Raw genomic sequence first — 25,105 nt, 5'->3', positions numbered from 1 at the left:
AAACCACAGTGACATCTTACTTTTAACTAAAGGTTGTTAGCAACATGTCTAATGAAATGTTAAATTACTTCCATGTTAATCTGAAAAAGTGCACTATTCTATATTTTTAATAAATTCATCAGAAAGGCACCAGGAAAACCTATTAGAACCAGAATGGCTTGTTCTAGATAATCAAAGTCAGATAACTGAAAGAGTGCTTACTGCAGTAAAGAAGATACAGAAAAACACAATGACCCACTGACCAAAAATGTAAGTAATGCATTAAAAAAAAAAAAAAAAAAAAGGGGGGAAAAAAACAGATCCACCCCAACAGAGGAGGAGCTCTTGATCAAGGTATTGTGAGCAAGCCAAACAAATCTGCATGGCAACAACAGCCATTGAAGAAATTGGCAAGCCATGTACCGCATCTGCAATAGGCCACTGGAGTAAAATTGTGTTTACATACCAGAATCCACGAGGAAAAAAAAAAAAAAACACAGTATATTTAGTGTCTGCATCTAATCGAATCTATTAACCAAACTAAGTTTTGGACACTTGACTTGTTTTGGTGTTTCGTGTGCAACATTGTACAAAGCAGATTTCTGGGTCCATGCATACAGATGCATAAAGATCAGTAGACTTGCTTTGTGTTCATACCGTAAAATAAAAATGTAAAAATCTGGGTAAATTTCCATGTGTACACATATAAACACGTGTAGACCATGTACATGTATGCACTTGTAAATGTAACCCCTGGCAAACTATGAATATTAAAATGTTTGATACCAGGAAATATTAAATAAAAAGTTCAAAGATCACCCAGTTACTTCCTGTTCCTGGTTCAGTCACCATGCCTCGTTCTTGCAGCCAGGGGAATGGAGGAATGAGAGAAAAACTGACCCTGAACTGGGACCTGCTTAGCCACAGGGGAAGACACGAAAAGGTAACTGCTGTGTCTGTTTTATTGGATATGAACAGAGACACTGAAATACAAATCTAGCACACAATTGTGGCATGTGTGTGACATGTCCCTGTTGAGTTGACCACAGTTTGTCATTAGGAATGGATCACTCTAGAGTGCTCTATTCCTGTTTTTAGACAGGTGCAGTCTCCTATACATTTGCTTAATCAGCTTATTTGGGGGTCCAAAGGTAACATTAGGGATCTAATAGAGCCCTGATGTCTCCATAAAGAGGACCTGTCATTGTATTTGTGCTAACACATAGGTGGATAGTATGCGCCGGATGCACCTACGTGCGAAAATGATGATTCCGTCATACGTTACCGCAAATCTCAGAGTGCGAGCAATAATTCTAGGGCCATCAATCACGATTAACACTAAATCGATGAGCGTATGGGCAATTTTGGGTATGGTAGTTTTTTGGGTGCACATGACCCCATCTTCTATATTTTACCCAAAAATTGGCTATTAAGAAATGTTTCATAACATAACAAAGTAAAAACATTTTTTTTTTTCAAAATTTGTGGAACTTTGTTCTTCATAAAAAATAAAACCCCCCAGTGGTGATTAAATACACCAAAGAAAGCTCAATCTGTTCCAAAAAATTGTATAAAATAAATTTCAGTACAGTGTTGCATGACTGAATAAATGTGAAAGTACCTCAGCCCTGAATCCTGAAAAATGGCCTGGACAGGAAGGGGGTTTAACACCCATGTCTTCAAATGGTTAAACTGTGGTCAACACCAACATCTCACAGAGGGAGTTTAGCACACAGCGTGGACATAAACACATGTCCCTGTTGAGTGCTAATATTTTAGTGTTTCTTTAAGGGTTACTTCACGTTTTTTGGATTATTTTATTGTTAGGTGGCCAAGGGCGAGTGAAATGCTGAAAACTCCAACTTCCAACCTCCGTTCACTTAATGCGTGTATTGCACCTACAATGAAATGTCACGCTGCACAAAGCATCCCACCCCCCTGCACAGGGAACTGAACTAATGATATGATGGACCACACAGAGCAGGATGCAATTCACCCAAAGTAAATTTAGACACCAAAACTGACCATTTAGAGTGAAATGTGGAGCATGCTGTGGGTTGAGTAGAATCAACTGGGATGTAAAACCATATTGCAGGTGCCAAGAAAGCGAGTGGAAGTTCGAGTAAAAGGCCCTGCGTTATATTTACCTTTGTCTAGCTTGCAGTAATAATTCCTAATACTTGGACTAACTTTATTTTGTGTGTGTTTACGTTATATCTTTATATAAATGATGATGGGGAAACTTGTCTGATGAGGAGGAAGAAAAGGAGGACAAGCAGAGTGAGGTAGGTTGCTCGCACTCTTTCACACCTGCAAAATCTGAGGAGGCACTGGCACACTCGTCTCCATGGAGTGCGCAGGTATATAAATATCTTTCTATCTTGCTCTATATCTCTGTAACTAAATTTAATATCTAAAACTTTATATCTATCTACCTTTTCTTCTATGTACTGTGCTGTGTTGTGTTGTTTGAACATGTGTACAGAAAAATCCATGTGGTCTTCTATATGCACCACAAGCAGAAAAATAAATAATACCACTTACCACTGATCACTTGTCCAAACAACTCCTCTGGAGTGTCACCAAAAAATGGTACACAGCCCACCAGAAACTCATAGAGAATGATGCCCATTGCCCACCAGTCCACAGGCTTGCCATAACCCTGCCGCAAGATTACTTCAGGTGCTATGTATTCAGGGGTTCCACATACCTACAGAATAAAATACATTTCGAAAGCATACTTTAAAAGTTGTACTTGGGTGGACAATTCTTATAAGTTTACAATATCCTCAACCTTGCCTGTTCTAAAATAGCCATACTTTAGCTAGTAAAAATAACAATTTTAACATACAGCCTAAAAGTTAAAATTGTTTAGTCTCTAATACTGGTATGATATTTTATTAAATAAACTGGCATAAGGGTAGCATGAAAGTTTCTGCATATGTAAACAATGTTCAAAGTTTAAATGAGACATTACAAACTTCTTAGCATAAAGTAAAAATGCAGTTTTTAAAAAACTCCCTTAGCTTCTTAACTCCCAGCCTTTCCAAAACAATTGTTGGGAAAATACATGAGAACCGAGAGTGCAGATTGCATTTTTTGTGTGTTAAAACTGCCTTTTAGTTTTTTTGCAAAAATTATAGAAATGTTGTACCCCTTGTAAAATAACTGTAAAATCTTTTCCTTGGAGTCCATTGAGAGACACAGAAAGTCTACCACTTTGGGGGTATACAACCACCTACAGGAGGACTGGACTCTGGAAAAACAAAAAAAACTGTAGATCAGCCCAGAATAAACTACAACCATGCCTCAGTTTTGCAGCAATTAGTACAAAACAGCATACCCCAGATGAAGTGGTCTGGTGACAAAACGTACATAGGGTGGAACTGAAGAACGGAGAAGACACAAAGCAGGAGGAGTGCACAGATCAGCTTGCGGTGGTTTGCAATTGTTCTTGTATATTGCCAGTTACATACATCGTCTTATGTGAGTAGATTTTAAATAAAAGTTTTAAAGTGTATATTGGCCATCTGCACTATGGAATCTGTTTCATCTCTTGTATTAGCTTGTACATCACGAAGCAAAGAGTTTTGGGTTGTTGCCAAGTGTGAAGCTGAATGGTGAACAGATGAATAAACCGGAGACGTAGTGAGAGCAGTGATCACTACAAAGCCAGTCTAAGTGAAGGGTTTACCCCACCTCCCGGCGGGCATAAGGGGTGTGCTATACTGGACCTTGTTGATTGACGTCTAATAAAGAGGTGAGAAGCTGTCTTCTGGGGATACTCATGAGTACAGGTGAAGGTGGTGTTTTGGAGTGTAAATAATAGCAGCGGTGGAGGAGTGTTTTTACTCTCACACATGTGAACACTTAAAGAGCAGCTATCTTTGAAGCAGGATCCTTTTGGAGTGGGACAACGTTTTAATAACCTTCTTGGATATATAAATAAGGATTATTTGAACACATATTGTTACTTATTTTCAACGGTGGATTTATTTATGTGTACATTCACATTGTAACAATGGTTATATTGTTTGTTTGTATTATTTAAAGCGCAGCACATATGATTGAGATTTTAGTATTAAACAGCTTGATCATAAATGTAGAGGGGTGTGAACTGTGCCCCTCAGTGAACTCCACAAAAAGGATTTTACAGTGACGATAAATGTCCTATTTTCTTTTGTGTCAAATTAGGACAGAGGAAGTCGATCACCTTTGGGACATCCAAAAACAATCCAATAAGTAGTAAGGGTGTCCGAGGTCGATCCATAGTTCATAGCTTCAAAACTGGTCTACATGATCCAACTAGAAGGGTGAAACGTAAAATAATTCCCTACAGGGACCACCCAGACAGAAATCAACCAGAGTCAATACTGAGAAAAAAAACTCAAAGCCTGAACTGTGGTCAACAAAAGAGAAGGAGCTCCCCTATGAGAGCTTGGGTCGGACAGAGGGACCTGTAAACAACGTCTAGTAGAGGGAGATCAGAACTGCAAAATGGAGTTTGGCATTGACTGCCCTAAGTCTGAAGAGGACCCTAGACCTCAATTCACCTGTTCCCATTATAGGTCCAAGAGAAATAGGGCTTCATGCATAAAATAGCTGTCAGAACAGATATTTCCCTTGGCAAGGTGATGAATGACTATCAGGGAAGAACTCTTAATGGTAACTTAGGGCAGAGTTACTTCCAAGGAGTGGAAACGCAGTTTCTGAGAAAACAGATAACCAAGGTTCAATCCCACTGAATCTGCATTGCCAAATGTAGTAAAGTACATGTGAACATCCCCATATGAAGGTTAAGTAGGAAATAAAGGGGATCCTCTGCACCATAAGTTAGCAGACTTGATAGCCCACCTAACAAAAGATATGCTGTCCGCACACCTTAATCTCATCTTTATTTACGTTTTTCAGCATAAAGAAATATTGCAATGTTTCAGAAACGTGAAGGGTCATTACTATGACTGACGAAGGAACCCTGCACAGTTCTAAAACTCAGACCAATGGCTCAGGTGTCCTTAACGCCATTGGCAGATCAGCTACAGATTCTGCAGAGAAGGCATGGAAGCATGCTTGGAGCCTCTGTAGTGGTCAGAACTGGCCAGAAACGTGTTGAATTTGCACAGAGTCTTCCTTGACTGTAGCAGAGACCCCTGTTAACATGGCTTAGAACTCGGCCTCACTCAGCTGACCTAAGGAAGACTATGATGAGGAGGTAGACCCTATAATTATAGCATAACAAGATTCCAGATTGAAGACTCGTGGAAGGCATAGAACAAACATCCCCAGAACCATTAGGGGACCACGCCCTCTGTCTAGAAGCCAACATGTTGCGACTGCATAGCAGTAAGGCAATTAAGATATGAGAGCAAAGCCTGAGGTACTCATTAAACCAAACAGCTGATAAGGATTGGATGGCCGAAGGTGACCAAAGTCACTGCAGGTGGGAAGTAGATATGAACTGGAGATCCGAGTTCTATGTGGCCCTTACAATGCAGGAGCAGCAACAGGAAGATACTTCCTTGAAAAAGAGCGCAAGGCACTCCAACCAGTAGATGATGTCAGTGCTCACTCCCTCGGTGGTAGAAACCAGTGGAAAATTAAAATTTTTAGTGGGCCCAGTGACCTGAACAAAACAGGTAACAGAGTAAGTCAGAAACAAGGCAAGTACTGAGGCAATGCCAATGGCTGTAGACCTGGAAAGCACTCAGTGTCTAACTTGTTACCAGAAGAGGGCCTGTAAAACTGAAACCCAGTGTGCAAAGGTCACTACCAGGCTAGCCCCGCAATCTCTAGTTCAGCAGCGCCAGGGCACTCCAAAGGGGAAGCTGAGGATAGGTTGCTGCAATCATAGAAATCGGCTCTAGAAGTGCAAAAGAATCCTGACTGAAGGAAAAAAGTTAGAAAAATAGGTTAAACTTTTTCCGGCAGAGCTAAAGAAAAGACAACCTTTCTCCTAGGACACTAGCAAAATAACTGAGGCATGTTAGTAATACAAGAGGTTATCCTAGGCTGGCCTACATTTTTCTTGTTTGCCAGTGTCTAATCCTCCTGTAGGCAGCAGTATAACCTGAAGGTGATAGACCTTCTATATCTCTAAATGGACAAGAAAGAAATATGATCTCTCTGATGATTGGTGAACTTTGCTCCAATCAAGAGAGAGAGTGCATGAGGGAGGGATATTTGTCAGTTGGAGTGTGTAGTGACTGGGAGAGGAGCAGGCATCTTATGCTCTGAGGAGAAGACTGATAAAGATCACCATGTAATCACTAATTGGTATCCCCCCAATCCTAGGGGAGCATGGCATCGTCAGCTGTGTTTATCCAGTCTAAATAACAGAGTGTACCTGTCACTGGTTGTGAAGTAATCCAGCACATTTAACACAAAGCTGAAACAACTGTTATGTCGCTTTAGAAGAAGAAATTATTTTAGTAAACAGTTTACATATTTCATATTTTTATCTTTGTGGAACTCCTTTGCTTTAGTGGCACTATAGAGGACCTGTCTAAAGGTAAAACTGCTATCAGTTAAAAAAAAGGATGCGAAAGAGAGACAGAGAGAGAGAGAGAGAGAGAGAGAGAAGTCAGCCAGACCTGATTACTTTTTTTTTGATAGGAAGTGATAGTTCCCCCTCAATGAAGCCCTCTGAGAGGAATGTGAAGTTCTAAACTGTCTGCATGACTGCCTCCTCATAATGCCCTGTCTCGGCGGCATGAACGATATTGGAGCAGTGTAAGGGCTGGTTCCTAAAGAGGCCCTGTCGCTGGGCAAAGTCAGCATGGTGGATTTGAGAGCAATTTAGTGGATGCAAGCGGAAGAGTCAGTAAAATAAAGCACTGACTTTATTTGTCTTCTTCTTAGTGACATGCTGTCAATGCAGAAGAGCCATCCTCGTTGGCACAATGCCTAAAATGTGATCCTGAAAATGGCTGCTTTACCACAAAAAAGTCTGAGTTTATGTTCTGGAAAAAACTTTTTCCCTCTCTGTGTTCGAAAAACATAATTGTTAATAATAAATACAAAGCATTCCTTTATTTCAGCCATACCCAGTAGGAAATAAATGAAGTGATACACAAGCTCTGTAACACTGGTCAACAAATTTTGCTAACTTATCGACCTCTGAGATAAAATGTGTTAATTCTTACATATTTTGATTAGATGAATTTGAAAACAGGTGATAAAAGGTGCTGGTTGGCTAAATTTTTCAATAGGGATGCACCGATACCGGTATTTCGGTACCGAGTACAAGTACCGATATTTTTTTCCGGTACTCGCCGATACCGAATACCGAGTCCCAGTCAGGAAGCCAGGCGGCGTGTAATGACTCGCCACCTGGCTTCCTGATTAGCCGGGAAGCGTGTAAAGATTCGTCGCCCGGCTTCCCGATTAGCAAAGAAACCGTCTCCATGCTTCTCGTCACTAGGTGACGAGAAAGCATGGAGCAGGCTTACTGGCCAATCATGGAAGCTGGGCGCCGTGTAATGATGCTGCGCCCGGCTTCCTGATTGGCCGGGAAGCCGGCTCCATGCTCTCTCGTCATGAGGTAACGAGGGAGCATGAAGCCAGCTTCCCGGCCAGGCAGAAAGCCGGGCACCGCGTCATTACACGGCGTCCGGCTTCCTCATTGGCCAGCTTCCCGACCAATCATGCATGGAGCCGGCTTCCCGGCCAATCAGGAAGCCGAGCAGCGCTATACAGGAAGTATCGGGCTAGGCATCGGAGCATTTGGGCGTGTACTCGCCCAAATACTCTGTATTGGCACTGATACCGATACTAGTATCGGTGCATCCCTAGTTTTCAAGATATTTCACAATAAAGATTTATACAAAGGCGAGTATATTTGCCTACAAGGGAGGGAGGTGTCTGATGATCATGATGCCTCGTTACTGCTCGACAAAGTACGGTAGAACAATGAAAATGGTACTACATGGAAGGGTATATATTTATCTTCACTTTGAGAATAAAGATTATTACTCAACTGTAATTTATTGTTCCTTTTATTGCAAGGTATATTTGTCTTGGTCAGATCTACGCATCATACAGTTACATCTGGTGGCTTGTGAAAGTGTCATTGCCTAACATTTCCAAGGAACAAATGTAGAGCCAAAGGAAATCTCACCGCTCCAATTCCTTAGCCACCATCAGGACTCCCCAGGTGCTAGTCCAATAGGTGCATCTCCACCTTGGAATGTAGTAGTAGACGAACAGACCGCAGTATCCAGAGAATTCCAATACTTCAGACTTTATTGAAATTCACAGCAAATCCAGTAAAACAGTGAATAAAAGTGTATAAAGCAACAAATGCCAGCACTGCACACCCCCAACCAGTGACAACCTCTCACATAGGCTTATTCATAGAGACATATGAATAAGCCTACGGGTGAAACATGTGAGAGGTTGTCGCTGGTTGGGGGTGTGCAGTGCTGGCATTTGTTGCTTCATACACTTTTATTCACTGTTATACTGGATTTGCTGTGAATTTCAAAAAAGTCTGAAGTATTGGAATTCTCTGAATAGTGAGGTCTGTTTGTATACTACTACATTTCCAAAGAACAGTTGCGTGATATTTTCCCTCAGAAGCCAAGATGCCTCGAAACTGTGTAAACAACGCAGATAACTTCTGCTACATTTGTGGCGAGGTTAAATTTGCATCTCAAAAGTGCAGTATGACGACAGTGGTAAAAAAGGGCACACCACCTATATTTTGGATGCAAAATAGGGGATCAGGACAAGAGTTGGGCCCCTCATTATTATTGCATTACATGTGCAACTTATCTGCGTCATTGGCTAAACAAGAACAAAAAGTCCATGCCTTTTGCAGTCCCAATAGTGTGGAGGAAACCCACCATCATAGTAGCGACTGCTATTTCTGCATGGTTCCCCTAATTGCAAAAGGGATCCGAAGAAAGAAGAAGTGGAACGTGGAATATCCAAACATTCCATCCGCACTGCGTCCTGTACCCCATGGTGAGGACTTGCCTATTCCAGATCCACCAGAATCCTACTCTCTAGACTCAGATGATGATAAAGACGATGAGCAGGATGCAGCTGATCCGGGGCCGTCAATGTCAGCGGACCCAAAAGTTCACAAAAGAAAAGCCAAAAAGTGCAGTTTAGATACCGAACAAAGATGGAACTTTGTCGTTTAATCAGATGCTAGAGATTGTCAGTTTTTCATGCAAAAAGCATGAAAATGTTACATGAAAAAACAATAAATGAATGGAAAGTTATGTTATTGGTATAAATAAAAAGATGCATTTATAATGATTGGTGTGGCACCATTCTCATTGCTATATTATATTTTGCAGAAAAGTTTTAGAGCATAATCACACATCCCCCTCGTAATTTTGAATTATTTTGATGCAATTTTGACCTGAAGCTGTATCTTGGAAACTGGAGCCAATTAATACCCAGGCCTTAAAATTTTCCTTTATAAGTGGCCCAATTCTGGTAAAATTTAGCTACTTTCATTTCCAAAGCTTTCTCATTGTAGACCAATGTAATCAGACTGGGAAAACACATTCTAAACCTTACTGATCCATGCCAATTAAAGTATTTTGTCAGTAGTATTTAGTCAGTCAGTTGACTAGGTAGCCAGTGTGGTGAGAAGGTTTTGTGTACATGAGACATTTTTAAGCAACCATAAGTCTGCCCATACATTTAAGTTTGAGATAAGGAGTATTAGAAAAAGATTGATTTCTCCACCATTCTCGAGGAGAAGAGTATGGTTGCAGGGCACACAGCTGCAAGTAGCCTTACACCCACACCCACGAGCTCTCTCAGGCCACCTGGACACATCACTTTACAGAGGCAAGGGTGAGTGTCATCCAATTGCCAGTGTAGATGGCAAAGTCAAAGAACACGGAGTTCTCCCTCTTGCCGTACTCAAGGTGCAAACTAGGGTCTAGATGACCGTTAGAAGCTCCACTAGGGACTATTTTCATCTACACCAACCAAATAAATTGATTCAAGACAATCTCAGGAAAGGAATCAGTTTAGCAAACATTGCTTTGTTTATAAGGTGTACTATGATCAACAACCATAACAGTGGGATGAATTAAAAAATAATCAGCTGCTGAGTGTAATCACTGCTCTTCCTCTTCACCATTTCACAGTGCACACAATGATTTGCAATTTTCTTAAAGCAATGCAGGCAAAGAACAAAAAAGGTGTGGTTGTCAGTTATAGGTGGTGAGATAATTTGCATATTAGAAGCCCTGCCAACCTCAGAAACTTTCAAAAAATGTAAGCAGGCATTTTAAGAGTGTCTGTTTAAAGCTTCTGTCAAACTTTTGCTTTAGATTGTACCTACCTGTTTGTCAATGAACTCCCGTGTGTCCTTCTCAATATGTCCTTCATATAAATTTGTAGTCATGTTCATTAATCCAATTTTGGACAGGCCAAAGTCAGTAAGCTTTATGTGCCCAAGAGATGTGATAAGCAAACTGTAGATACAGAGAAAAGTGAAATTTAGAACGTACCCCACTAGGTGCAAATACTGAGTGACATCTCCACACATCATTCACAGTCAGCTGTAGTGGTAGAACATGCTAAGATTCTGAAGAACAAATAAACACTAGAAAATCTGAAAAGGTTGCTTGCTGTATCAGATTTTACCCAACATGCCACTTCATACTTAATCTCCAGTATTGTATTTCTGATTACAAAAGAAAGATTCCAATCATATGCTGTTTGCATAGGTTACACAAGCAATGGAAGTTATACACACATTTAAAACAAAATGACTAACTTGTCAGGTTTGAGGTCTCTGTGAACAATCCCATAACTGTGCAGATATTCCAGTGCCAGGACAGTTTCCGCAAAATACATGCGGCTCATGTCTACTGGAAGGGGTCCCATGTTCTTCAAAAGAGTAGCGCAATCCCCACCTAGAAGAAAACCCCAATGTTAGCTATAAGCAGAATGGTTATACAGTTTGATCAAATAAAAAGCAGATAATGACAAATATTAGTTAGATGTTTAGTACACTTGCTAGAAGATTCCTCTGAAAAAATCAGGAAGAAGCAGGTAAGAATACCGAGAAAAAATTCTTAGCTCCTTACTCCTGACGCTAGGCAAAAAACTGGAGACTTGTCAGCAGGTGGGGTGTTTGGCCACCGGCAGGGGCCGCCCCTAGGCTGTAATTGGTCTTTAGTTTTTTTGTGCCTAGCGTCCTTCTCCTGCAGGTGGCGATATTACCCTACAGTACATGATCTCCGATCTGTTCCCTGTGTCCTTCAATGAACGGGAGAGAAATAATATATTTTTGCATCTCAAACCCACAAACCTCACCAGAGACAAACACTGTTTGACCACTACTGATGTACTGCTGGCTGCTAAACAGGTGATCGCCTCAGCCTGGAAAAAGCAATTTGTGTCATTTGATGAAGTCAAACGGCGGATGGACTTCTTCCTAAACGAAAAATTGACAAGTATTCTTCTGGATACTAACAAACAGTTTGTGAGGATCTGGCAGCCATGGATTGACTACGCACACCCTATTCTGTCCCCGAACAGTCCGACGTCTCTTTAAACTCCAGACCCTCCAGGCTGAAGGTAGAACCTCATTACCTCCTCTTCGACCCCTCTACATCCTTCCTCCCCCGGACTTCCTGGATTTTTCTTCTTCCCTCCATCTCCTAGGTCATTCTGGGAGCGGCTCTTTCTTGTTTAATAATGTAGTCTACAGGTTCAGAAAGTGTATATCTAAATAGATACATCACATGACATTTTAATGCATGAATATGCCTCGTGCCTGTTCACAAAAATGTGATCTTAAAAGTATACCGCTTGTTGAGTGTATTGGAAAAATCTAATAAAAAGCTTGAATGGACTTAGGAAATGTGGCTGGCCCGTGTTCTCTGAATAGGTGCACATTGTACTTACCTCCAAGTCCCCAGTTCAGAGATCTCTGGCCTGCAAGTTGCTAAATTGGACCTTGTGCACTGCTTTGTAGATGGCTGGTTGTTAGGGAAATCCCTAAGGCTGGGTTCACACCTAGGCGTATCGAATATGCGCGTTTGTCGCGCCGCGCATTTTTACCGCGATTCACGGGGGCTACCTGGCTGTATCCCAATGGATACGCGCGGCAAATATGCCCCAAAGAAGCTCCTATACTTCTTTGGCCGTAGGCCGCTTTGCAGCGCGTTCCTGCGCGCTGTAAAACGCCCAGGTGGGAACCATGCCCATAGGCAATCATTGGTTTTCACATGTTGAGCGTTTTACAGCGCGTAGGAACACCCTGTAAAACGCCCAGGTGTGAACCAGGCCTAAAAACTCTTATATAAGCAAAGGTGATAAAAGCAATATACTGTGCTTCTTATTTGGTTGACATGATGTCATTGCCTCTACTTTTCTGTACTACAAATCCTCAACACATAAGCCCTTTCCAGCATACAGGATCTTAAAAAGTCTATGAACAGTCAAAAAAAAATTTCAGTTCTTTACTTTAGGCGTTTTATAGTGCTGACAATTCATGCAGTACTTTACATATTGTATATTCACATCAGTCCCTACACTCAGGTTACAATCTAAGGTCCCCATCTCACATGCATACATGCCTAAACACGCATGCTATGGCCTATTTAGACAGGAGCCAATTAACTTACCAATATGTCTTTGGAGTGTGGAAGGAAAACGGAGTACCCAGAGTAATCCCACACAGGTAGAACATGCAAACTTCATGCAGATAGTGTCCTGATTGGGATTCAAACCAAGTACCCTAGTGCTGCAAGGCAGAAGTGCTAACCACTAAGCCACTGTTATGTCACATTTGCTTTTACCTAGTGTCCTGTAGAAATGCCAGGAAGTGATAGAAAATGTAATCTAAGCAAGGAAAACCACAAACTAGACAGTTGCGGTTATTTTGTGTGCAATTTTCTTTAAGGGGTGAATCTCCTTAATAAGGGCACAGCAGTAAATAAGATCTACTCTCAGCATTCCAATTCAAAACTAAAAAAAGTGACTTTAGATATACTTTATAGCATAAGTCTAAGCAACAATTATGCTGTGCAATACATGCATGTGTTCCTATGTTTTATCTCTTTAAAAACACTGCAAATGCAGAAACCTCCCAGACACCATTTAAATTTCTGAGGTTGGCTGACAACATTGCACCTAAATCCTAATCAGTGTTGTCAGTTTTGCAGTGCCAATAAATACAGGATTGCTGTTCTGAGACACGGTGACTAAGTGATAAGCCCTATTCACATAAGGAGAAACCTGCTACTGCAGACACCTGCATCTTGATCATTGCTACAGGTGTGATAACTACATATAACACAATGAGAAGTAAACCATAAAATAACAACATGATCAAGAAATTCCACTAAGAGGTGCCAATCTGCTACAGCGGTATCACCTTTTTTTCTGGGTGAGCGAATGGTATATTGTTATGCAAACTTAACCCTGCTGTGACAAATATGATTGCATTACTATGCAAATGAAATCCTGCTGTGGCGCAACTAAAATTTTGCTATAATATACACAACTACAGTACTCCAACAGGAAAATGTTAGCTGAATGTTTTGCATGAAAAGTTTTGCTTTTTCTACACAAGTACCATCTGGACAGTAGCTACAAATGTAAGTAATCAGATACATTGAGGTGTAAACCATCAAGTAGCACAGTCAAAAAGAGCTGCAACTTTATATATTAATGTGCCACAATCCTCTTTTATGCTTATCTAGTGCATACTTCTTCTAAGCCAGCATTGATAGTGTGACTGTGCAATGTGTTTAGAGGACAAGGTTTTGTTTTTAAATATATGGCAGCAGCAAGTTTTAATAGGTGTTTATGTCTCTATACAGATTTTTCTAAATTTCTATACATTAGTAAAGGAAGATCAAGTCAATACAAGTCTCATGTAGCCCACGGTCACCAATTTCTTTTGCTTCCTATATTTGAGTCATGTCTATACACATTCTTTATTATATAACATGTTATTTTCATTATGAAGCATTATGGCAAATTAGGTGATAATAGACAGATTTTTTTCTTTTTTTTTTACTAACCCTCTACATATTCCATCACCATACAGAGATGTCGTCGGGTTTCAAATGAGCAGAACATGCTGACTACAAATGGGTTTTCTGCAAAGGTAAGAATGTCTCTCTCAACAAAAACTTGCTGGATCTGGTTTCGCAGTATTAAATTCTGTTTGTTGATCTTCTTCATGGCAAAGCGTTGCCTAGTTTCTTTGTGTCTGACCAGGTACACTGCACTAAAAGGAGAAAGTATTATTCAAACAACTGATATCTGTAATCAAATCTTTACAAACAGAAAATACATGAAATCTTTGCCACCACAATGTCATAACATTTTCACCGATTGCTTATGGCTAGTGTGAAAGAGGACCTACGAAATCTGGAAGTTAAGATGATAAAGATGGAAAGTAATGGCTCATTCAGAAGAATTAAATTTGCAAGCAAAGTCATGGTCCTTTCCATGTAAGAGAGAATTATTATTATAATACAGGATTTATATAGCGCCAACTGTTTGCTTCACAAAATGGAGGGAGACAGTACAGTTACAATACAGGAGGTTAGCTCATAAGAGCTTACATTCTAATAGGCTTTACAGTTGCCACTAGCCCATAGATAAAAACAAGGTGATCTTACACCAGTGATTCTCAATCTGTGTGACCTCAGGACCCACATTTGTCCTTGGTCATTAAGTCGCGACCCAAGTCACACTGTAATGGAGCCCACTTTCCGATGCATGTGTCCAAACTGTGGTGGGAGGTGCATTTGGGGTGCCCTTTAAAGGAATGGCATGAATACAACGCACCTCCCACACCAGAACGCACGGTAGGTGCGATTGCATGGTACAGTGCGTTAATCGATCGCATGGGACTGTGTGATTAACGCACTGTACTAGTGTGAACCGGCCCCCAGAAACACTGACAGACACACACACAATCACAGACATAATTTTTTTTCTTTTTTTTAAGGTTCATCCAGTCTCCCTACCTTACGAAAACTGGAGCGGATCCTTAGCCTGCGGTCCAGTGTGAGCTTCTGTGCTGTGACGGAGCTCCATCCATATGTATATTGCTTGTACAGCTTCCATGCATGCCCGTAGAGGTTCCGGAAGCCAGAATGTGATCACTCCAGGATATGCGAGGGAGCTGCAAGCAATGCACGTATGGATGTTGCTCCAACTCAAGTCGACACTCTGCGCCGGGCAGCATATTATGAATGGCTGCTTGTGTGAGAACTGACAGTGCTGCGCTGCGGGGAGGCTGAGGAGCCTCTCACCTAGAAAAGTGGAAGGCATGTGGCGACCCAGTGGATACAGGGTCGTGACCCACTTTTGGCTCACGACCCACCAGTTGAGAACCAAGGTCTTACACAATAGTTCAATGATCCTTTCCCTAAAGATCCAGGAGCTAGATCAAGATTTTGTTTTGTAATCCAAAAATGTACATCAACAGATTTTAATCACTTCATGTTTTAAAACACCCATCATTGATTTATAGGACTTAGGAATTTTTTAATATATATAATTTCCATTATAATACATTAAATGTTTAATATATTTATAGATATGCACTTCTGCATGGCCCTATGAATATTTGAAAATATATATTGTTAATTATGATATCAATCTATTGTCTTCAGGATATCTGAAGCTTTATTTCTTTTACATGTATAATAAAGTTAGTTTTACTGTAAGGTACATGGAGATGTGAGAGAATATTGGGAAAGGTGTGTGAACAGTTTCTCTGCCCATGCTCACCTTGGTTATATCACATGTTTAGATAACAATATGAGATGTTCACTTTTTAGACGTTGTTAATTATCCTATTACCGGGTTGATTAAAGGAGAACTATGAGGTGAGTGCTTTTCACTCACCTCATAGTTCTAGCCGACCTGTGACAATGAGACTGTCACAGGTCTGCTCAGTAGATCGGGAAGTGAGCGAACACATACCAGCGTTCGCTCACTTCTCGATCCTGTCACAGCTCTCTGCCGTGACAGGGGAGTGACTGGATTCCCACCTCCCCGCTCCGATCATCCAGCGCTGACTGGCGGAACGGACGTGGGAGGGTACAGCTGGCTCTGCCTCTAGATAGGCAGAGCCAGCTGTCACTCACGCAGCTGGGCGGATCCAGACATAATTGTCGGGATCCGCTTCAGCTGCGGCGTCTCAGTATACCGCGAGCTGTAGATCGCGATATACTGAGCTTAGGGTGACGTGAGGACGCTAGTTTGTGTCCTCCCGTTACCCTGAGAACTATGGGGAAAAGCCCTAACCGCATAGTTCTCCTTTAAGGTTGAAGAGCGTGCATGGAGAGACGTGGACACATATACACTATATTGCCAAAAGTATTGGGACAACCCTCCAAATCATTGCATTCAGGTGTTCCAATCACCTCCATGGCCACAGGTGTATAACATTAGACACCTAGGCATGCAGACTGCTTCTACAAACATTTGTGAAAGAATGGGTCGCTCTCAGGAGCTCAGTGAATTCAAGCGTGGTACCGTGATAGGTTGCCACCTGTGCAATAAGTCTAACTGGGAAATGTCCCTGCTACTAAATATTCCACAGACAACAGTGCGTAGAGAGCTTCATGGAATGGGTTTCCATGGCCGAGCAGCTGCATCCAAGCCTTACATCACCAAGTGCAATGCAAAGCGTCGAATGCAGTGGTGTAAAGCACGCCGCCACTGGACTCTAGAGAAGTGGAGACATGTTCTCTGGATTGTCGAATCATGCTTCTCTGTCTGGCAATCCGATGGACGTGTCTGGGTTTGGCGGTTGCCCGGAGACAACATGACTGCACACCAGTGCACAAAGCAAGGTCCATAAAGACATGAATGAGTGAGTTTGGGGTGGAGGAACTTGACTGGCCTGCACAGAGTCCTGACCTCAACCCGATAGAACACCTTTGGGATAAATTTGAGCGGAGACTGTGAGCCAGGCCTTCTCGTCCAACATCAGTAACTGACCTCACAAATGCGCTTCTGGAAGAATGGTCAAACATTCCCATAGACACACTCCTAAATCTTGTGGACGCCTTCCCAGAAGAGTTGAAGCTGTTATAGCTGCAAAGGGTGGGACAACTCAATATTGGACCCTACAGACTAAGACTGGGATGCCATTAAAGTTCATGCAAAGGCAGGCGTCCCAATACTTTTGACAAATATAGTGTATGCTTTTATCTACAAGTTGGATACAGCGAATGGTACCTGAAATAATTTTTTTAACTACATATTGATTCTTTTAATGTGCACAGGTTTTTGGATTATTGTATTATTATTTTGATTTTTGTATCAATGTATTTATATGTAAATGTTTGCATAATGATGAGTCGATTAGACATTTTCTGATGTGAACTTATTTTGTTTCCTAGTCCCGCGCTTCTTCTCTGGCCCCGGTGCAGTTTTTTTTTTAGCAGAGGGCGAGGTATATTGCAGTTTCCCTGTAATGGTAGATGGTGAGGTGTTTGCGCTGGGACCAAGCAGAAGGGATGGAAGGGTTACACCTGCTCAAGGGGTGGATACTTTTGGATATAAGGTGTACGGAAATAGAATAGCTTCACCTCTATGATTAAGCCTAGGTGGTGAAACACGTAGGAGACATGGGCAATTGTTTGGTGGTGTATACTTATGGATTTATATTGGAATCAACACAATAAAAGCTGATTTTACATGCATACCGGTGGAGTGCAGCTGATACTTGAGGGTACCCATAATTGTTACTTGATCTTGCCGATTTGGAATGGAACAGGCAACAATTCTTATATCTATGGGTAGAAACAGTCCACTACAGACATCCCAGCAGGTAGTATGCACTGGTAGCATTCAGAAATTTAAATCAAGTCAGAATCAAATCAGCACCAGTTAATTCTGTCCTTCCAGTATCAAACATCATCAGGAAATCTTGTGGTGCATATTTTGGACAGAATCACTGAAACAAAGGTTCAGTTCATGACCAGCATACATGTATTAATAAGGTCTTGCTTTATTTAAATAATAAAATTAATAATAATAATAATAATAATAATAATATGTTGCTTTGCGGCAGCCACCCATTGTACATGAATGGGTCTGACCTCTGTGTGTTGCAAACGGAGAAAACTGCTAATCTAAATCACGTACCCATAGGCTCCATTGCTGATCAACTTGATGGTTTCAAAATCCCACTCTCCTGGTTTCCTTTTGTTAGGAGTGCTCGTTATGCAAGTCTGAAATGCAGAACACAAAGACAGCACTTACATAAAAACAGGAAGAGAAGACAGAAAGCATCAAACCATAAAAGTATCTGAAGAACAAAACGTTCTGTCAGTTCTTGTTGCCCAAAACAACCAAATTGTCCTTCCCTTGCTTAAAAAGGCAACAAGAATGGTCATTTCCCCTAAAAATGTTATGCATTATACTTGTATCACTTTTTCTAAGCTTGGCCATGCAAAAAGTTTTTCTGGGTGTTGAACTGATTTTGTAGCTCTAAATATTTATTCACTAGTGATGGGGGGGATTTATTTCTATCCAACAGAATTACAATGCAAAAGTTCACATTGGTTACACTTACTTCTTGATAGTCTGCCTGTTCCAACTGTAGGGTGGATTCAGTGTCATAGTTTTCTAGTTGATCAATTTCTGCAGACAGAATAAGGTAGTACAATGAATAACTTGTGCATGAGCTGTAATAAGGATATGACTTAAAGCCCATTTCCACCTTTGCGGAGGTATTTATCCCCTACATGATTGAGGCCTGTTTTTCATTTTCTGCACCTATGTTATAATTCACATTTTGGCCTGAAAATTACTTCAAACCCCCAAACATTATGAATTTTCTGAAAGCCAAGACCCTATAGAATAAAATGTCGGCAGTTGCAAATTTTTATATTGCACCAATAAAATATAATTTTTTTCAAATATAAAAGATGAGGTTACAACAAGTAAATAGATACCCAATATGCCTAGGTTAAAAATTGTGTGCGTCCATGAAACTGCGACAAAAAATTCAATACCCCAAAAAGTCTATAGATGACGCTTTAAATGCCCCTACAGGTCATCAGTTTAGAGATACGTATAAATATTGGCCCCAGAATGATTGCTCTCACTCTGGCATGCGCGGCGATACCCAACATGTGTAGCCTGATCATCGTTTTCGTACATAGGCGCACCCGACGCGTGTTTATGTTGACGCTCGTGCTCGCGGGGACAGTCCCGGGTGTGACGTATGCCCGTCACCGAACCCGCTGTACGTCAATCACACGTGACTATACGCAGTTCTGAACCAAGGGTGGGCGTTACAAGGACTTGGCGATACCACCCGGTCTCACCCTGCACAGAGATTTCACAGCTCGCGGGACACAATCACAGGCCAGCAGACAGAGCGTTTGTCACCAGGGTTGGTTAACTCCGCAATTAACCCTTTACCCACCAAACATTCGCTGCCACCACGTGTTTTTTAATGGAAATGTTTACAAATGTAAACAGAGTCTGTTTAAACGGTCCACATGCCAGTGGCGTTCTATGTACGTCATTTTATTTTATTGTTTATCCGATTAACCGATTAATCGAACCTAATAATCGGCTAACTAATCGATTTTGAAAATAATCGTTAGCTGCAGCTCTAGTCACTGGTCATGAAGGGGTTATAAAAAAAACATATGCCAGCAATGTACACCAAGTGTACATGAAACAGGCATATTCCATTGCTGTCCTCTTCATGGCTCCTTTTGAAATGCTCTACAAGCAGTTTGTGTAAGATAACACTCTCTCTGAGCTCTCTTACCCCTATTCATTAGTATTCATAGTGGCACTGACTCCACCAGCCCTCCCCCCTCCCCAGACAGTGTACTGTGACCTGGAAGGGCAGAGTCGGTGTGCAGTTATCTTGTAAGGCCTTGTTCACACCAAATGCAGACCAGATCCGGTCAGGTTTCTGCACCTGCAGTGTAGTGGGTTGTGTCGCGTTTTTGATGCGTTTTGGATGTGTTTTTGATGCGTTTAGGGCCGGTTTTGGTTAAAAAAAATATATATATTTTTTTAAAGTTTAACATGGGCTTTCAGGCACTTGAATGCATTTTTGATGCGTTTTAGATGCGTTTCAGACCAGATCCAGAGCAGGTAAAATAGGGCTTGCCGCATTTTTTTTCATCTGGTCTTGATCTGGTCTGGATCCGCACGCTGCGATGTGAACTGGAGGTCAAAATACCATAGGAATACATTGGACGCAGTTTTGATCCGGTCTGCACCTGCTCTGGTCCGGATCTGCTCCGCGCTTGGTGTGAACAAGGCCTTACAATGACTCACAGGGAGTTGATCAGCTGCTTTACAATGGGACCCCAGTGTCATACTGAGTTTCCAGTGGAGAAAATTTGTAGGACTCAGGCCTACTAAAAAGTCCATAAAAACAGCAAATGCATGTAATGAAAATGTGCACATATACAGGTGAAACTCGAATAATGAGAATATCGTGCAAAGTTCATTTATTTCACTAATGCAACTTAAAAGGTGAAACTAATATGTGAGATAGACTCATTACAGGCAAAGCAAGATAATTCAAGCCTTGATTTGTCATAATTATGATGATTATGGCTTACAGCTCATGAAAACCCCAAGAACCCCAAATCCACAACCTCAAAAAAGTAGATTATTACATGCAAGCAATAAAACAATGATTGTACATAGAACAATATCGGACCTCTGAAAAGTACAAGCATGCATATGTACTCAGTACTTGGTTTGGGCCCCTTTTGCAGAACTTACTGCAATTACTTTTGCACGATATTCTAATTATTCGAGTTTCACCTGTATACATCATCACCGCACCTCTACATTACCACAATATACGCTCATCACTTACAAAGGTGGAAAAGGGCTTTAGATTTTCATTAAAATATATGGACAAATGCAGACAATACAGAGCCAAAAGATCAGAATAACTGGACATGGCTGAAATTCCCAAGTGTTAAAAACAACAGTGAGTGATTCAGAAAACTATGATATAGTCGTAATTAAAATAATGGGATTTTTTTGTACTCACAGTAACATCAATTTCGCTGATCATTGAGGGACACATTACTGTAGATTCTATACCATGGATTATACTGCTCCCTACAGGAGGAAGGACACTATGCACAAAATTCAAACGGCTAGCCCAGAGGCGTTACAGAGGCCTATAGATGAAGAAGAGGAGTAAAGTTTTGAAGAGGACGTGCCGGCATCACCCAGTGAGCATGCCCAAATGCTGTCAAATTTAGGGTGACAGGCAGTGCATGCAGAAATAAGGTAACGATTAAAAAACACAGCTATAGTGTGCTGCAGAGCAGAATAGCCAAGCCCATCCAGGATACCAGCACACCAACCTTAGGGGATAATAGCTGTGTTGAAGGCAGAGGAGGGAACACAATAGCAGCTGAAGTAGCGATTAGGAAATGCAGCAGTCAGTAACAGAATAAGTGCACTTTAGGTTGCAATACTAACTGCACAAACCCAGGGCCCTAAGGCTACAATAAAAAGCAGGCAACTACCCACTGAGCTCCCCCTAGGGACCAGAAGCCTAGCAGGACACAGTCTGCTCAGCAGTACCAGACAAGCCCACAGAGCATCTATTGATCTAATGTGTCTATGTTCTGGATTTGAAGAGAACATCTGCATTGAATGCACACATTTCAGGAGCTGCCGTGATGTCCAAAGGCAGAGCCCATTCTGTAAGCACTACAGGTATGTTTGCAGTGACCCAGTCCATGAAGGGCTGTCGCAGAGAAACTGGGAAAACATGCACTTGTTTTCTGACTGGAAAGACATTAGTATGTCATATATCCAGCAGCTGCTTTACTGGAGTAAAAAACAAATCTGCCTGAGAAGTCCTGACCTAGCAGCCGAGTGAATAACCGAGCCGAAGTGAACAGAGCCGAACGACGTTCGACTGCAGGCTGAGCCGAAGTGCAGAGGGAGTTTGACTCAGCCGATCCAACATCTGGATCGGCTGAGCCGAAGCTCCGGCAGCTCACTCGCTGCCGTTCGCCCCTATTCTCACAAGGGCCGAACGTCAGTAAGTGAATAGCCGAATGCCGCCGAGCCTCCATGGTACCGAGAAGAATAGAAAATAAGTGAAAAGAGGTGGGGGGGAAAAATAAGGTTGAAAAAATATTTTAAAAATGTAAACAAAAATAGTAAAATTAGAAACTAAAGAAATTAAAAAAACAAAACAACAATTTTTTGTTTCCTATTGGCAACTTTTGTTTCCTATTGGCCGGCACCTGCTAGAGTCTTTCAGCAGGTCCCGCCCAATAAACAACTGGGCGGAGACGGCCATGACATCATGGCCGCCTCCGCCCAGTTGTTATTGTTTAATGACAGATCAGTATCCTCAGGACATTTGGGGACGATGACCTGTCATTACAACTGGGCGGAGCTTTGCTGGCTACACCCAGCTGTCATTTGCAGGGCGAACAGCCAGCCTTCGGCAGGCTGTCACTTCAGCTCAGTTGAGCCGAAGCATATGGCTTCACCTCGGCCGCCTTTGCCTGCTGTACAGGATATTGTGAATAGCCTGTACAGCACCCCCTTCGGTTCCACTGAACCGAAGGGCCCCCCCGCCCGAAGAGAGCTGAAGCTACAGCTGTATCCTTCGGCTCAATAGTGAATAACCTTCCTTGGAAAGAATATAGCTTCTAGTCTGGTATTGTGAATTTTGTGCAAAGTGTTTACTATCCTGCAAGGTTCAGTATAATCCATGGTGTAGAATCTTCAGTGCTGTGTCCCTCAATTAACAATAGAGAAATTAATTTTGTGTGGGCTAATCTGATGGCTCAATATTTACAAACAATGTTTCCAATTTTGAGTGCCATTTGTGATTATCAGGCTACTTTTGAACAACTATACAGGAAATTCCTGTAAATGTACACTGAATTGCATAGACTATAACACTGGCCAATAGCGTAAAAAACACATTTGAGTGCTGGAGTAAAAAGCTATTGGAAGTAAAATATTCAGCATTGATACTTATTTTCACTTTTGCAGTCAAATTCGAAAAAAACCTCCATATGTTTGTCATGTGTTTCCATTCACACAGCATAATGAAAAATATATATATTTTTTATAAACTTCCTACTTTGTTTTGTTGAAGCAGGCAACATGGCTGAATCCAGGTTTTTTTCTGAGCAACTTCATTGTGATCTGTTTCAGACTTAGGACTGAAATTTGCAGACTCTGTTCCTCTCATTAACATGCAATGCACAAGTCAGGGTTGTAATCCTTGAACCCTCTGTTAGGACAGCCAGTGTTCAAATGTATTTTACAAATTATAATGAACAAACCCCTCACAACATTACAAATGAGGAGAAGCTAGTAGAATTTTTAACCCAAGTAAAAGCAATTTATGTTTTGTAAATGGAAACCTGTAACAAATATAAAATAGGTGTTATCCCAATTTCGCTGCAAAAGAGGAAATACAAAAGAGGAAAGCAGAGGTCCTCTACAATAAAAAAATGCTAGTTGCAATTTTTTTTGTCACACGCTATTTACACAAATGTTTATTAATCCAGTATTTTTAGGATAAAATACACTAAAATAAATTTAGTGCACAGAAACAGAATACTAAATTTTCTGTTAAAAGATAAAAGACGTGGTTACGTCGGGTAAACTGATACCAAACGTGTCAAGCATTAAAATTGCGTATGCCAGTGAAACTGCTAAAAACGGCAATACCCAAATTTCCCATAGGCGACCCTTTAAAAGCTTTTACTGCTCATCAGTTTAGTGTAAGGCCCCGTTCACATATAGCGAATTGTCGCGCGATTTCCGCCGCGATATCGCGCATTTTTGCCGCGCGATATCGCGAGAAGTCGCCGGCCAATGTTATTCAATGGAGCTGTCTTAACTCCATGTCGTGCGTCGCTCGTCGCGGTCGCAAGTCGCTTCTACCGGACCCTTTTTTCGGCGGATTTTGCGCGATTTTGCTTTTTTTCTATGGAGCCCGACGGGGAAGGTCGCGCTACCGTCGCTGGATCGTCGCTGGAACGTCGCCCCGAAAGTCGCGCTATCCCGGCCGTGCGGATCCGCTGCAAAAGGTATGTCGCTATATGTGAACGGGGCCTTAATAGTGATTGATGGCCCGAGAATTATTGCTTTTACTCCGACGTTCGCGACAATATGTAACATGTGACGCAATTTTCATTTTTGCATGTAGGCGCGCCCGACACGTGTTTGTATGTGCGTGTATGTGGGGTACTTTAAGAAATGTTTTGCTTTTTTTTAAAGTTACTTTAATTATTTTATCATTTTTTTATTTTTTGTTTTACATGTCGCCCCCTATGTGATAGCAATAAAGTTAACAAGCCCCCTATGTAATAGCAAATTTGATGTGACAGGACCTCTTTATGGAGACATCAGAGGTCTTTCAAAAACCTAATGTCACCTTGGGACCCCAAAGAACCTGATGAAGCAGCAATCTGTTTCACCTGCTTCTTCTCCTGGCACCAGGAGCCAGAGAACGTAAACAGTGACACTGCTCTTCACCAGGTCCAGTGATCGGAGGCGAGATCAGCGGCTAGAAGCTTGCTGTTATCCCTCTGATCGTTGCGGGGAGACCCGCCGTGCCGATGCTGGGCCTGCACGGGGGACAACGGGGCCCAGGGTAGCCAACAGCTGGGGAGCAGATACAAACGATCAGGCGGCTGTACAGCCGCCGGACTGCTTGTACCTGAATAGTCATTGCCGGCTGTTTAAAACGGTACCAGGAACAGCTGTGTTCTTGTTATAACCGCTTGGGGGGGCATGTATATACGTGAACCCGCCTATAGTAGTAAAACAAAGAAAGGCACATGGTCTTTGCTTGCACTGGCCAACTATGTACAAGACACAATATTATAATACTGCAATGCATTTTCCAAACATACCTTCTAATGGATCCTTTGTAAGACCCAACTGATTAATAATGTAACGTGGAATATCAGTTTTTATTCCATGGCCCTCCTTAGCTTGACCTTCTGCAGCTTCTAAAAGATGATAGAACTGTTCTGGGTCAAACTCCTGTACACAAAGAGCACAAAAACCCTGAGCAAAGTAACATAGTAGAATAAAATTTTAGCAACAGTTTTACTCTACAACATTATACCTAGGATAAAGAACAGTGGCTACAATTAACCCAAACTATAAGTTTATA

General features: G+C 41.6%; 1 protein-coding gene across 1 annotated transcript in view; it reads right to left on the bottom strand.

The window, feature by feature from the left end:
- MAST3 (microtubule associated serine/threonine kinase 3) overlaps positions 1-25,105 on the bottom strand; it is a 114,788-nt gene that overhangs the window by 34,962 nt on the left and 54,721 nt on the right. The window contains exons 10-16 of the mRNA XM_018558944.1: positions 24,840-24,972; positions 18,515-18,582; positions 18,085-18,170; positions 13,989-14,197; positions 10,727-10,865; positions 10,289-10,421; positions 2,524-2,689 (exon numbers count right to left, since the gene is read on the bottom strand). Of these exons, the coding sequence (XP_018414446.1) occupies positions 2,524-2,689; positions 10,289-10,421; positions 10,727-10,865; positions 13,989-14,197; positions 18,085-18,170; positions 18,515-18,582; positions 24,840-24,972 (934 nt within the window). The remainder of the gene's footprint in view (positions 1-2,523; positions 2,690-10,288; positions 10,422-10,726; positions 10,866-13,988; positions 14,198-18,084; positions 18,171-18,514; positions 18,583-24,839; positions 24,973-25,105) is intronic.

Source organism: Nanorana parkeri, unplaced genomic scaffold (assembly GCF_000935625.1).
Source record: "Nanorana parkeri isolate BGI_ZX_2015 unplaced genomic scaffold, ASM93562v1 scaffold369, whole genome shotgun sequence".
Taxonomy (NCBI): domain Eukaryota; kingdom Metazoa; phylum Chordata; class Amphibia; order Anura; family Dicroglossidae; genus Nanorana; species Nanorana parkeri.
Note: the sequence above shows the minus strand (reverse complement) of the source record. Positions and strands in the feature narration are given on the sequence as shown.